The sequence below is a fragment of the Psittacula echo genome (genome assembly GCF_963264785.1).
Source record: "Psittacula echo genome assembly, chromosome: 5".
In the NCBI taxonomy this organism is placed as follows: Eukaryota; Metazoa; Chordata; class Aves; order Psittaciformes; family Psittacidae; genus Psittacula; species Psittacula echo.
Window position 1 is genome coordinate 82,003,485 of NC_137739.1, and position 15,633 is coordinate 82,019,117.

Consider the following 15,633-nt stretch of genomic DNA (forward strand, 5'->3'; position numbering starts at 1 on the left):
GAGGGGTGTTCATCATAGACTGGGTAAATCCTCTTGGTAAGATCGGTCACAGTGCCCACCTCCTGCCACAAGTTTCTTCAGCCAAAGCAAAGCCTGAGAATGAAGACTGTAACCTTGAGGATCACGAAGGCCAGTTATGTTATCAGAATCTTTGTCTTGTAGTATCTTCTCTATCTTCTCTATGAACTTCTAAGGAGCCTGATACTCAGTTGTTCTCACAGAAGATGGAACAGTAAAGCATGGATACTTGGCTGTCCCTCCCATCAGTCCTTGACATTTTATGTTCAGGGAGAATGACAAAGAATAATAAGGAGAGGGGAATGATGGCAAGTTGATCTCATCTGTGCAGATACGGAGAATGGAGCAGCCACAGTTACCATATGCCCTTATGTTCCTTCCACCATGCTCTGCATCTGATTTTCTTTTTGTTTCTCATTTTTGCTTATGTTTAATCCCTAGAATATCACTATTGCTTGAAAAACTGTTTCTTCTTTGAAACATCTGTGCATGTAAGGAATTACAGTTGCATGATCACAGAGTTACTGTTATAAAGTAGAAAAGTGAGTCACAATGGTGTAACAATATAGACAGATGTCTCTGATAATGCTGTCAGTGACCAGGTATCCACCTGCAACAGACCAGGGAAATTACAGAACGCCACGGATTTTGAAGTTAGTAATCTGGGTATCACAGTCTGCCATCTGTCTCCTCCTTCACTGACACAATCCCTACTATCTCCAAGATGCCACAATGCCTGGAAAAGACTGTTATGGATTAGTGCTCAAATTTAATCTGGGAAATGCATAGGTGCTGGTAGGTGGGAAGAAGAGATGCTGGATTTGTTCATATCCAAGGATGCAAACAAATAGACCCTCAGTGAACTGTCAGCATTCAGGATGAGTTTCAACTCTCACTATGGATGCACCAATTAGGCCAATAATGTGAACGCTTTCCTTTCAGGAATTACTAGCTTTCATCCATCATAATGATACATGCCTGTATTGTCCATTCTTGTCGTCTTGGTTTTAACACACAGCTGACACTGAGCAAAAGTACCATGAAGAAAAGGCAGATACCCAGGAACATCAGTTTACCTCAGAGCTAAAGTGCTGGTGAAAGCGCATCTCAGCTGTACTCCACAAATTCCAATGCTGCCTTCTCACTTTAAATCATACTTTACTATCTTTAACACAATTTTACTGGTTTAAGACCTAGAAATATTGGCAATCACGTCCATCTCAAGAGCAGCATCAGTTCACAGTGAGTATACAGTCTTGCAAGTTTAGGCTCTTTTGCTGCTGAGAAGATGGAGACTAAATGCGTTTACATGCAAAATAAGCCATATGTTTGAAGAATTTATGTGAGGAAATCAATAAAGAGAACAAATCATTGCAAGAGGAGGCTCATTTGCTGCTGCTCGTGAAAGAACACGAAGGATTTTACTTTCCACTGGATTCTAGCCCTTGCTTAATATGTGCATTAAATGCATCAGCCTGGCCCTGAATAGAAGCAGCAACATTGTTCTGATTCTCTACAGCTAGAATTCCTATATTTCCAGGATATCCCATATTGATTTTGTTCTCTCATACTAAGTGTGTTCATTCTTCAAAGGGGTATTGCTGTGCTGCAGGGCTCCCATCTAAATGAAAGAGAAATAGCAAGAACTGCAAAGCTGTCTTTTGCAGCTGCCACCGTCTGCCTTATGGATCAGTATATGCTATTTGACAAAGAACTGAGGTTCTTTAGTCGATATCTGTATTTTATTTCTCTGCATTTGAAGAATATATTTCTTTTGGATGGAGCTGTGTTACTATTATACGGAGTTAAAATGTGGCTGCCTAGTGACGCAGACTCTGATCCCTAGGGAGACAGGCAGGATGGTAGGAAAACAGTCCATTCAAATGTGTTCAAAAAGTATTCAGCCAAGGCATCAATTGAAGAATCTCAAACCACTTTCTCAGTGGGAATTTTGCCATTTGTTGCTTTCAGAAAGGACAAAAGCAAACACACATTCAAAAAGGATTCCTATCAGGCAAACAAATATAAGCAGTCTTTCCACCCCTGTGTTTCTTCTGACTTCTGTGTTTGAGGCAAAGCTCAGTCACATTCATCTCACTTTGCACATCTGCAAAATATGTGTGAGAAAAAAGCTTCTGCCATCCTGTAATTTTTATCCCGTTTTCCCTGTAATCCTTATGCCTTAGAGCAAGTCTCTCCCCCAGCAGCAAGGAACAGGGGAAGAAAGAAGGCAACAGAGGAGCGTTTTAAACTAAGAACTACTGCTGAGAAGTGCTCTCTCATTCACTGTCTGTGCCAGTGTGGCAGGTTTGACTTTATGCCAGCATCTTATATTACATTCCAAGTTACTTAAGCCTTCAAAGGATTTCTGCAGAATTTAGTTTCGGATTGTTCTATGCTAAAGAAAATAGAGCACATGTGGAGAAAATTAGGCAAACATCTATCTTTTTAATTTTTTTCTTATTATGAATTCAGTTGTACCATTGCATGGAACTGTTGTAGGAAACTCTCCCAAGACCTGTGAACTGAGATCTTGCCATTCGAAGTGCAGACAAGCAGAAGATGAAAAAGAGAAAGAAGGAATAAACTACTTTTTGCTGTGAACAGCAGCAGCGTCCAGCACGCTCTGCTCCATTCTAACCTTCTCACGGCAGCAGATGCATTGCTCAGGTTTGCTGCTTTCCTTTTTTTCACACATGAAATAACAGCGAGTTCGCAGGCTGTCTCTGGCAGGCGTTTCTGGCTCCCTCCTACTCTGTCTGCAGCCTCACTGTCAGAATACTCTGGGAGCAGAGCCTCATGCTCAGTAATTTATCTTGCTGCCCATCCCACACTCATATCACTTTGCAGACATGACAGGCGGTGGTAGCAGTAGTAGAAGAGCTGTGCTTTTTTATTTTGAGTGTGGAATTTTTTATTATATTTTTTTAGTTTATATTTCTTTTCCTGGAGAATGTTGATTCATCTCTCATTCCTTTGCTTCAGAGGAAGAATGGAAATTTCCAGTGCCAAAGGAAAAAGGATTAGGAGTTGGTTTTAAAAACAGGGGGAAAGGCAAACTTCTGTGGCTTTGATTTTTGCATCGTTTAGGACTAAGCTTCAGAATGTCATGCAGGGACCATCACTGCGAACTTTCATCTGCAACCTATGTCTCCACTGTGGAAGTGATGCTGTCTTCCAGCAGAATTATCCCACCTCCTTCTTTTGAATCTGCTGTGCGGGACAGGCCTTTTCAAAAGATGCAGGCATCAGCATGGCATCCTCCCACTGGTCAAGCAGTTGCAGAGATTGCTCCAGGAAATGCCAACTCAACACCCAGCAGTCTGTCTTCTGGAGCTTACTGTTCAAAGCTAGATGTCGTCCTGGCACACACAGACCGGAGAAAAGGTTTTGGGAGCACTAGTCACTGTGTCAGCCCTTCTGATGAGACACCCAGGTGTTCCAGTCCTCCTGGGGATCCACAGGGCCATGGATACAAGGGCTCTGGCACTCGGTCAACATCTGCATCCTACAAGCAGCATTCAGGAAGAGAAAGAGGTGTTCATCATGCTTATTCTGACAAAAATGATCCCTTGAAGCTTGCTGTATCTTTGCCTTCTGATGTCCTTTCCTGCAAATCTCCATCAAGCTGGACATCACGCCTAGACGTTGATCTGTCTGCTATTCCAGCTGTTTCTACACTCTGCAGCAAAGATTTGCATGCATCCCTGGAACCTTGCAGTTCTCTGCCATCCCAACATGGCTGTAGCCAGTGCAATATCGAAATGCCAGACCTCCATACTTCAATGAAGCTTTACATTTCAACTTGCAGCTTGACAATAAAGCCTTTTCGAGCAGATTCCCATAGAAGCACTCATGCTCGTTCAAGTCTGCTCATGCCACAATTAGAGAAGGTTCCTGAAACTCCACCTGGGCTTCCAACAGGATCCCAGAAACTAGAACAAGGCTTCCCTTCAGGTGGATCTCCAGACCTTCAAATCACAAGATTCCATGTGACTTCCTCTAAGTATCCTGGCCTTCCCCAGCAGACTGTCTCCAAAGATGTATGGATGTCCCCAGCTGTGCTGACTGGAGGAGAACATTCAGCTAGTAGAAATAAGGTTGCAAGCAAGAATTTAAATCCAGAGCTGATTATCTTTCAGAACCATCCTTCATCTAGGCCAGAGTTTAGAAGGACTCCATGTGATGGTCTAACACCTGCTCACCACAAGGTTTCCAAAATCACCCTGATACTTGCCACCCCTTGGACTGCTATGCCTATACAAGTAGTAAGAGAATTTAGAAGAAGCCCAAGTCCAACAGTCCTTATCAAAACACATGATGCAGATATAGCTGGTCCACCCTTTCACCCTGTGGATATTGGGGCTGGCCTCTCTCTATCAGTGAATCCAGTTTGCTGCTCAGGATTGCTTTCTAGCCATTGGGCAAGATCTGATATGAGACCTTCCCAGGAACCATGCACTCTAAGAAGTGTATGCCCTGACAACCTTCTGACAGACATACCAGCTCATACCACGTCTTCAACTCACAGAGACATGGAAGGTGCATGGTGTCCATCTATAGCTGTCAACATCGCATCCTTTGGATCTGGGAGGAGAGTGGTGAAGATTTCCATTCCATTCTAGGAACATCTGCAAACAGAAGTTTTAATCTGTGTTAATCAAGCCATGTGGATTTCTTTTTGTATGCTTCCTGCCATGCTCCCACTTGCTAGAGGTGTCTTACGGGACAATCGGAAAGCTACTTGTGTTCAGCTGTCACTGAGGCTGTAGCTACAGCTTGGTCCATCCAAAATGAAGCTGAGCATTCTGATCTGACTGAGCACTTAACAAGTGTTTCATTTTAATCATTACAGTACTATTGTCATCTTGACATGCTCAATACTATGCATGTGCTTACAGGTTTTGTCTAAGTGGGCCATAGTGCCCTGCACTTTGAAGGTTCTAGACTTCAGAGCTGAGAACTGATTTTCTTCTCTGTTAGTTGGTCTGGGACTGGTACAAATCCTCAGCATAGTTTTTCCTGTTTGTTTTCTGTTTCACTGTTTCACATTTTCATACTTGTCAGATTATGCTGTATTTCTAAATCGTGAACTCCTGGTTTTGTAACTTTTACAAATATTTTACAATACTTGTTTTCAAAACCCAAAATACTTAAGTGTGTAGGAACAAATCACTTTTTTTTCCCCCTTAGAAAAAGAGAGGTCCCACCCTTTCCTAAGGGAAATGAAGGGAATTTAGTCTCCATAGCACATCAAATTTGGGTATTCCAGCAAAGTTTCTAGCAATGAAACTATGGGGAAGTTGGGAGGAATTTAGTCTGCCTTCAGATAAATGTTTCATAAGTAAATATTTTAATGATGATATTGTATGGCATAGAATTCTGGTCTAACACCTACTACTTTACAGGGGTTAAGCTTGCAAATTTTGAAGAAGAAAGTGATAGGTGGGAGGCAGAGATCGTAGCAGTAACACTTACTTCTCTATGTTTCTCCCATATGCATTTCCAATATCAGATTGTTATATTTTTATGCTGATGAGACAGAATGCAGTGGGAGGCGGGAAGGAAATTTTAAATACATTTAACATTAGAGTTTCACACCTAGATTGAGAGGTCAGAGGCCAATAATGTGATAATGGTATGATAGAAAAGGTGATCTGTTTTAAGGGGTTTTTGTATATAAATAACTTCAGTGTGTTTTATTCCTCTTACAGTTACAGTATCATACCTTGTTATAACTTTTACTGAAATGAAGCATAGCACAATGTATTTGTGAACTGTATATAATCATGATGTTAAGCACATTTGTTTACTAAGTGTAAATAGTCTTTCATTAATTCTTTTTTACATTTACTTCTATTAGACTTAAGTCAAATCAAACCTTGTTATCTATCTGGGCAGAGAGTCTGGACTTAATTGCATGTTTTAAGTGAAGGCATTTGAAACTGGTAGTCATTCTGGCTTTTCGTATGTGCTTAAGGCTGAAAGATTTTCAGTGGAGTTCCTGCAATCTCAGCAGCAAGTCAAAGGCAGGCAGAGAGGGGCAAAATATGTGGAGTTTGATACGCTGTGAAGAGCAGACACAGAAGGGGGTGGATTTGCACAAATACTTAAAATAGTTTTTCTTCTAGAGAAATAAAAATGACACTTCTTGGAAGACTAATTTCTTTTGGGGCTGTGCCAGCTTCCAGTGTGTATAAATGTGAAGTTGTGGTATCCAGAGAGCCTAGTTATCCTAATGACTAAAATGTTTCATTCAGTATTTTTCCAAAAGCTGGAGCTGACCTGTGCTGTCACATAAGTGTGTATAGAGTACTATTCTATTTAAAATTAACATTTTTTTATTGGACTTTGCATTAAGTTCTGCATTACCTTGTACCTGAAAGGTCTTATGGCAGTGTGGCTAAATCTATGCAATGAGCTCAGAAATAGTGAAAAAGAAGGATTAAAACTTCCATTTCTCTGCTTTGCATTGTTAATAACCTGGCTATTCGTTACATGCTCCATTTCAAATTTCATAAGGGCCAAGTCCATTTTGTGGTTTAAGCATCCTTGCAAGTCTTCATTTAAAAATGAGTCCATTAAATAGCAAGTGGTCAAATCTTTGGTGCTTTTTTGTGCCTGAGCCAAATTTCTAATGACGTGCTGTGATTCATAACAGAAACAAACGTGAAAGAAAGTTTCTACCTGCTGTGTCAATGGGAGACCCTGGTAGATTACCTGAACATAGCTATCCAGTGTTTAGTATTAGAAATTAACACGTCTTAGTCAAAGCAGGAGTTTGGGGACCTGTCTAAAAAGATGCCAAAGAGTGATGTAATTGGCTACAGGCCAGCATCTTGGCATAGCAGCCAGTTTCCACTCTGCTTTCAGACTGGCATGACAAATGCTTAAACAAAAAGAATGTTGCGGTTCTGCTTCTAGCAATTGCTGTCATAAGATTTCTGTTCAAAAGACAAATGGAAAGTTTTCATCTCACCAGCTCTCCGAGTAGCACTGTTGATGCTACTGGGGCTCCTTTCTTCTAGTGTATTTCCATTGCCTTGCCTTGCCTGTAACGTACACAGCCAGTTTTCTTCTGCACCAGTTTTCTTTCTCAATATTAAAATCTTGCTTTTCAAGAGCATTTACACGAGCTTCTTCTTGGCGGATCTGGTCCAAAGCTTTCAGAAATCAGGAGGACATTTTCCCAGTGCTATAATAGTTGAAGGAGCAGAGCTTTGAACGCTCAGTGTTATTTGTGTGTAGTGATCTTCAGTGGGAGCTGAGCACTCCAGTGGCAGCTGCTTATGACTCACTATCCCACACATGCTCTCAGATGTCTCTGTTCTCTTCTTCCAAAGAAAGAAACTATCTTTACCAGTAGATGTCCCTTGCCTTTTTCTTCCACCACAGATATATGAGCAGGCAAATTAATGGCTGAGCATTTCTTCAGGTATCATAAAGTTTGCAGGTTCACTACTAACAGTTACTAAATAAAGGTCCAGGAGATAAATCTTTTTTGACCAAAAATGGTAGATAATCCACAAAATATGACAGAGAAGCTACAGTGCTTTTAAAGCAGCATCTAAAACACCAAAATAGAGATGCAGCATGTGGCTGCATGTTTGTATACCCTGAACAGGACTGAGTGAGATTCAGCTGATAACTTTCTATTTCAGTGTTAGTAACAGCAGTGTAAATATGTATGGTAATCATTAGCGGTTTAACGAAGTATTAGAGTAAACAGACCTGAAGCCCACACATGTGGGCATCTTCCTTCATAAGAGCAAATCAAATCCAAAAACACTCTAAAAAAAACACAATCTGTCAAATTTCATACACTTGATGGGAAGGATAGATCAGAGGATTGAAGTGTGAATGATAGGGTATCTGTCATGGGGGGTGTTGTATTTCACATACAGAGGCATTAATGTTAATGTATTTCTTTAGGCATTCTGGTGATTTATGGGCCAGACTTATCAAAAACTTAGGCCCTCCCCTCTTCTCGACAGCGATTACTGTGTTGAGATTTATTCACCTTTCTTCTGATACTTGGCATGGATTAGCATAGAGCAGTTTGAACATCTGGTCTGGGCATGATGCTCTTCTGTGTGGTTTTCTGTATATGCAAAATATCCCTCTCATTAGCTGCCCAAAAATTAAACCAGAAAGTTAGGCCAAGTCTGGCTGTCAGTCCTCTCAGCCAGAGCTGCCAAGGGCTCTATTGACCAGCTGGAGATCAAGGGAATAAAGTGAGGTAATGACTGAAATCTGGGGTCTGTCCAAGAGGACCACGGCAGGGCTCAGACCTCCCCTCTATGCAACTCAGGCAGGGCTAGGGCTAGGGCTGAGCCTCAGAAGGACCCCCAGATGGGAGCAAGAGAGCTGTCCAGGGGATGGTCAGAGCTACCAGAGCCTACTGGTGCACTCAAGACCCTGACAAGTGGGTGTGGATTCCCCTACACATAACACATGCCTGGGAAACCTCTCCTTTAGAACATGCCCTGTGGGATTAAACAGTCATCTGATACTTCCATGCAGACAATGAACATCATTACTAGTTTTCTAAAGTAGCTGAGGAGAATATCTTTTCTCTTCTATAAAGAATGCCTCTTAATTCTTTCACATTATATCATCGATCTCAAATCCTTCTTCCATCTGTGCTAATTGTACTTTACCCAGGTAGAGTTATGGTTGAAATTTCTCATCTTTATCCAAATACTTATGATTCCATATGCTCACAAAATGGTTTACGAAGTGCTATGTCCCAGCTGATAAATGCAGCTCCTTATAGCAACCTAAACTCCAAAATCTGTCCAGTCATGTTCATTCCACTTTGAATCTTGTCCACAGGTAATTTTTCCTCCTGTCCCATCAGAGCCTCTGACTGGGTTTTTGTTCTGATACTGTCTTGTCATTAAATAAGGGAAGAAACTGCAGGCAATTAAATCCACTGGAAAGGAATAAAATCCTACTGGCCTGTATAAAACCTTGTAACTTTTTGTTGATAATAGATAACTGCATTGTTTATTCTTTTCCATTTGGCAAAACTGAATGTAACAGAATGCATGGAAGAAGTAAGGGAAGAAGTAAGTTGGACAGTCAGTATTCTTAACATCAGGAAAGAGTCAAGAAACACAGTTTTGCCTTACAAATGTATGTGAATTAGAAAAGATCCTCACAGTATTAAAAGTGGAGAGTGCAGTGGTCAGTTTCCTTAAAACTGTGTGTGTTATTTTAGACTAAAGTCTTTCTGCATCAGAGACTGACAGGACAGGCAGTAAATAAAATTAATGCAGGCAAGTTGTATGCAGACAATGTATGGCCTGAGACAGTAACAGATATAATGCACTGGTATAAGTGCAAATTATGGCATTTTCCAAGAATAATCAGATGTGTAAATACAGGATGGAGGCAAGCTGCTCTGATAGCAGTTCTTCTGAAAAGTTTCTGGAAGCTTATACTAGATTGCAAGGTGAACTTGAGTTCATGGTATTGTGGTAAAGATAAACACCGTACACAGATACATGCAGAAGATTACAGCTTGAAAGACACACGTGTAATCTCTCTGCTGTCTTCACTGCATTCACTGTGGCAGCCTTATTGCTTATTACCACTTATTGCATCAAGTATTAGGAACTCTGTTTCAAAGTCAGTGGAAATAGAGAAAACCCAGAAGAAAGCAATAAGAATAATTGGAGTCAAGAAGACACAGCCTTTGTGGAATGATCGATCAGATCAGGGTAGTTTTAGCCTAGACAGATAGAAATCCCAGTAGGCAAAAAGCCTCCAAACAGGTACAAAGCTACATATACAAGGCTAAAGAAAATATAAAAGGAATTATCCCTTAGTGTGATGGAGAGGGCACTATGCAATAAGGTGAAGTGTTAGCAATGCATTTTCAGGCTAGATACATGGAAAATCTTGCTAATGGTAAAGAGCACTGGAATAAATTGCCCAGGGAGGCTGCAAAGTCTCTGTTACTGGAAGTCTTCTAAGAAGGAATCATGCAGACATCTGTCAGACACAACAGTGTTTGCTGATTTTGCTTTGGATGGCAAGGATGGCTTAGACCTCTGGAATTCCAACTTTGTGCCTTAGTGATTATGATAAGCTGTGATAGGTCACTTTTCTTACCTGAACCCATTAAAGCTTCTCTTTCTTGCTTAAGACCATGGAGCTCTATGATTTAATTTCCAGTTTCAGTTGCCTTCTGTTCCCTTTTTTCCTCTCAAGTACACTCCCAACTGCAGAGTTAATACCTCACCTTACATTTATGAATCAGGTTTACGTGATAATTACTCCATTGAGAAAAATATTCAACTCTTTTTATAGATCTATTTGAAAAGCAGTGACCTCGGAAACTCTGTAGATGAAGTAGAACAACTGATAAGGAAGCATGAGGCTTTTGAGAAACTTCTGGCATCACAGGATGAAAAGGTACAAAAATCAACAACAAATATTCAACAAACCCATGAGCTACACATTAAATTGCTGACAGGTGTGATATGCCTGATATGCTTGACCCAAAAAGAAAATGGGGAAGCTTAGTGAAATAGGTGGCACAGCAGTAAAGAACAAGTGTTAAACATGCCATATCCAAGTCCTGCCTATATTGTCTCTCAATAGACAGGAAAACTGCTTAGGAAGTTGAATAGTGGGACTTACCAGAAGAAATATATACAGGCCATGTTGTGTGTTATGGGTATCAGAAGTTTCTGCTATTTTTCATGAAAAAAAACCCGGTGGCTTTTAAAGCACATAAAATACAATAGGTCAGAGGGGACGACTTGTCTAATTATTTAAATAGACATCTACTATACAACATCTGTACCAAACTGGCTAGCCTCTTTGCACCTTTAGAACAGATGCTGTATTGCTCACCCGCATGTAAAGGAATCTGCCTGGCTGATGGCCACTGCTGTAATTAATCCAGGCTAGGGCTAAACTCAAACCTTCTGCTGTGCCTGTGCTCTCCATAAAGAATGAGCTCCCAGAACCTGTGCCAGCTCCCTGCCAGACCGATTGCTCATGTTGAGAGCTACCTTCCAACACCTGATTTCCACAAAGCAATAAAACATGAACACTCAGATATCAGGCTTGCTCCCTGATTCCGAGCACCATATGATCAGTGGCAAAGGACTCCTGGAGCTACAGCTTTAAATCATTTAAGTAGCCACGGTGCACTACAGGCCAATAACAAAAACATCATAGATGTAACATACTGCAGGGTGAAGGTGGGGGAAATGCTAGTTAACTTGTTCCTGCTACTTTTGGTTCATTCCAGAAAAAAAGTTGAATTTTAGATATGGAAAGGATGTTTTTGTTTCTTTCACACCATTTGGAAGCATGAAAGTAATTTTAGATTTGTTGCCTCTTCTCAGATGATGTCTCTTCAAGAACAGGCAAGCAGGATAGAAAAGGTTGGTGGACTGGAAGGGCTAAAGATCCAGCACAAATTGAATGCCATTCGTGAGAGGAAGCAGCAGATCAAGGATCTGTCCCAGGATAGGAGAGAGAAACTGCAGACTGCCCTTCTTCTGGCACTTTTCTACCAGAACTTGGAAGAGGTAAGAGGGTTTTAGACTGGGATTGGATGGAAGGCAGGGGATCTGCCTATCTCCATTGGATAAAGTGTTCACCTTTGCCAGCGATTAGGTAGATTGAACATCTATTCCCTTTTGGCATCTCCTCCCACGCTCGTACAAAGGGGTGCTCCAATGCCAGTGCTGTTACTACACCATCGTTGTGGCATTATGCCCATTACAGCTGCTTTACACACATGTATCTTCTAAAATAAAGCTAACAAAAGGAAAACAGCCCACTCCTACCTTGTGTTTCCTGTGGTGGGAAGGAGAAGATATTTCAAATTAGGGTGAATACAAAGGAGAAAGCATTATGGCAAGGGTGCCAAGCTTTACTAGTGGGTGTCGCTAAAGGCCTTCAGAACAGTGCTGTAACTTAGCATAGCTCATCAGCTTCTGCAGACCAGTCTCTGAAGAATATGTTCATCTGTGTGTCTCCTGTTTTGGCCTTAGTCCTGTAACTGAGTACTTCTGCTCTTGGCACTACTGTTGGAAAGTCACGGTAGGTCAGGCTTTCAAAGGGCAGCACAATGTGTGTAACTGAAAAATGTGCTACCATCCACTGTGCTGGCATAAACACCACCACCCAGGCCCAGAAGTATATTTGCAAGCACTCTTGCTGGCATGGTACGTACCTCTTCCACTGCTGTATCCTAGGGAACATCCTCCATAAATTGAATTAAAACTGGAGGTGCTTATCACCTCCCAACCCATGAAAAAGACACATATCACGACACAGGACAAATTATGATTGTCATCAAAGGAGAACAAATGCCTGTAACACAGCTGCTGCTGACAATCAAATAGTCTTTTAATTTCTTTTTTTTTAAATAGAAATGAATCTAAAGGAAAAAAAGGCTGCTAAAATTCAATTTACAGCACAATATATTTGGAACTCCCCCCAGTCCCAAAAATACTCAGACATTTAAATTACCTCTTCTTTAGCTACACTAAAGAGCCAGAGCTTCATGCTGTTTATTTAAATAAACTTTATCAGGGATTATTTACGCAGCCAAATATGAACTCATATTATTTAGCTATATGTTTTCTACCACATGAACCAGTCCACCAGTAATGCCTAGTCCACCTTATGGACTAGCAGAGGGGAGTGAATGGATTGGATGATGCCTACAAGGATGCTGGGGAGGGACTCTTCATCAGGGACTGTAGTGACAGGACAAGGGGTAACGGGTTCAAACTTAAACAGGGGAAGTTTAGACTGGATATAAGGAAGAAATTCTTTACCGTGAGGGTGGTGAGGCACTGGAATGGGTTGCCCAGGGAGGTTGTGAATGCTCCATCCTTGGCGGTGTTCAAGGCCAGGTTGGATGAGGCCTTGGGTGACATGGTTTAGTGTGAGGTGTCCCTGCCCATGGCAGGGGGTTGGAACTAGAAGATCTTAAGGTCCTTTCCAACCCTTACTATTCTATGTTTCTATGATTGGACAGTGCTAATACTTTCAAAAGAACAATGTAGCTCTGATGGGAAGTTCACAGAACTGCCAACATCCTCTCTGGCAGACAAACTGTCAATGCCCTCCTAGAGACACTATCAACCCATTAAGTAAGAATACTTCTGCATTGCTTCCTGTCTGTCTGTAATTGCCAAATCAGCGCTTGGGCTGCGGTCCCTCTTCATTCTTGAATCACACTCTTAAAGCAGAGGATACGGCCCTGTACAATGAGGAACATTTCCCTTTTCTCATTCACTTTCTCCACATAAATTCAGTTAAGATTTCTATAGGCAGTTTTTGCTCTCAAACTACCTGATCATTTACCTCAATAATCTAAATTCATTGCCTACTGTTGTGGAACGTGAATGCCACCAGGGAATAAAAACAAAACAAACAATCTTACAGAAATATCTTTCTTCTTCTTTGCTGGGTAGAATGGAATGTTTAATTTGATTTCAGTGATGTTCTGGGTGTGTACAAGTTCATATATGAGAACAGTCCCCAGAGGGAAGTTAAATTGCAGAGATGAGTTTTGAGTTTAGTTGTGAAATCAATGAGGTCATTGCTTATTCTTACTTATTAGGAGAACAAGACCCATAGCTCAGATCCCACCCACCTGGAAACTCTCCCTCCTGGAGTCATCTAAAGTAATTTCTAGTGATCAAACATAAATTTTTGCGTCAGCAGAAAGCAGTTATCGCTGTCATCATTAGAAATTTCCTAGTTACGCTCTAGAAGCAATTACACAGAGAGCTAGTTACACTAGTACAAAGACAACACAGCCTGTGATTACTGATGTGAGGAGGGAGAGCTCAACATCATACAGTCTGCTTAGATGGCTGGCTGACGCAGTTTGTACCCTTTTCAAGATACAGGAATTTGGGGGTTTATGCACAACCCCCCCAGTGACTAACTCAAGATCACATGCAGCTCACAAAACAGGACACACTCTCCTACACTAGAAATAGGGGGCTTTCCTAGTCCTAGAGAAGTGAGACAGACTGACAGACTATCCCATTGTCACAAAGTCTGTACCTCAGTGTTAAATTGCCCTTTAGGTGGCTATATATATACAGGGGATTCATTTGTTTCTCATCTGTATGGAAAAGCCTCTCCCATTCAAATGAGAGGTCAGTTAACTGATGTTAAAGTGTTAACGTGTGGCTGGAGAAGGAAGAAGGCCCAAGATTGTGAGAAGGGTCTCAGAAATTAAACCAGCAGATGACAGTGTGCTGCCCTGGGCAGCCTTGACATAAGGCTCCTGTTTGAGTCTCTAACTGTGTTTTGGAGGGGGACAGTTTCTGGAGAGCACGTGCCTCATGAAAGCTATTTCTGTTATTGTTTATAGAATTTCAGCAGCTGAAACAGCATTTCAAATCATTAATTAACTGAGAAAATCCTCCAGTTGTCAAGTTTGTGTGCACGTAGCATAGTTCTGCAAGGACATCCAAGATGCTTTGAAACTGATAAAGTTGGCTTCAATTTGCTGTTCCTGCGTTGTCAAAACATTAGGTTACTTCAGTGGTCTGAGGACAGAAGGATCGGTTACAACATATGTCAAGTGTTCAGTTCTCAGTGTTTTGATGGATAGGAAATATTTCCTTCAGTGCTAAGGGCTAAAGTTTAGCAGACTTTAAAGAAAATAGTGGAAAACTCATTATCCTGTTGTTCATTTATTCTGAATACATCTAAATCCCCTAAAAAAAAATTTCCTAAGAGAAACACATAACTCTTGTTTTGTTAGTCCTTATTGTTCACCTGCTCATCTGAATGTGATGTTCCTGAGTAGACCATTTTGAATTTTATGAAGTGTAAAAGCAAGAGTTGTATTTGCTTTCAAGTAATCTGACTAGTGCTTGGCCCCATCAGTAAGGCACTGTTTGCTTTGCATTTTCCATTTAGGTCTCACAGCATCACTGAGATCAGGAAATGTTAGTGCTTTTTTATAGGTGAAGCACCAGAATTCTCAAGAATCTTAAGCTATCTTACAGGTCAATGACAGAGATAAGAGATGAAATTCAGAGACCTAAATCCAAGGTTTAGCTATTATAATCTCATTTTAAATATGTCTACAATGTTGAGGCTGCACATGTGCTCAAAGATTCTCTCTATCTAATCTAAAAGATCGTATGATCTGTTTAGAGTGATAAAATCTGAGGTATTCAAGGAGTTTTTCATTATTCTTCTGGTCAGATAAAAATAATTTCAATCCTACCTGCTTTTATGTCCTATCAAGTAGAATAGTGATAGTCACCTCCACTGACAGCTCCCAGCTCAATTTACCTGGCCCAGGGATAGACACTTGCATAGGACTATGACCTGTCTTGGGAGGAGGTCCCAGGACAGCGTGTATTTGTCATGCTAACTCTAATGTGTCACATTGCTGCAGGCAGAAGACTGGATCAGTGAGCGCATGCAGAAGCTAGAGGATCCTTCCATACAAGACCCTAGCAGTCTGCAGGACAAAATGAAGCTGCTGCAGAAACATCAGGTCTTTGAGGCAGAGATTCTAGCAAATGAAGAAATCATCACAGCTGTTAATAAGGTAACTCTCAACCTGCTAGTGTTTTTACAGAATATTGCTGGTTATCCAGA

General features: G+C 41.1%; 1 protein-coding gene across 1 annotated transcript in view; it reads left to right on the forward strand.

The window, feature by feature from the left end:
• The window catches only part of SPTBN5 (spectrin beta, non-erythrocytic 5), a gene marked incomplete at both ends in the record, with an annotated part of 91,492 nt that overhangs the window by 41,739 nt on the left and 34,120 nt on the right, over positions 1-15,633 (forward strand). The window contains 3 exons of the mRNA XM_080618721.1: positions 10,336-10,440; positions 11,385-11,570; positions 15,428-15,583. Of these exons, the coding sequence (XP_080474847.1) occupies positions 10,336-10,440; positions 11,385-11,570; positions 15,428-15,583 (447 nt within the window). The remainder of the gene's footprint in view (positions 1-10,335; positions 10,441-11,384; positions 11,571-15,427; positions 15,584-15,633) is intronic.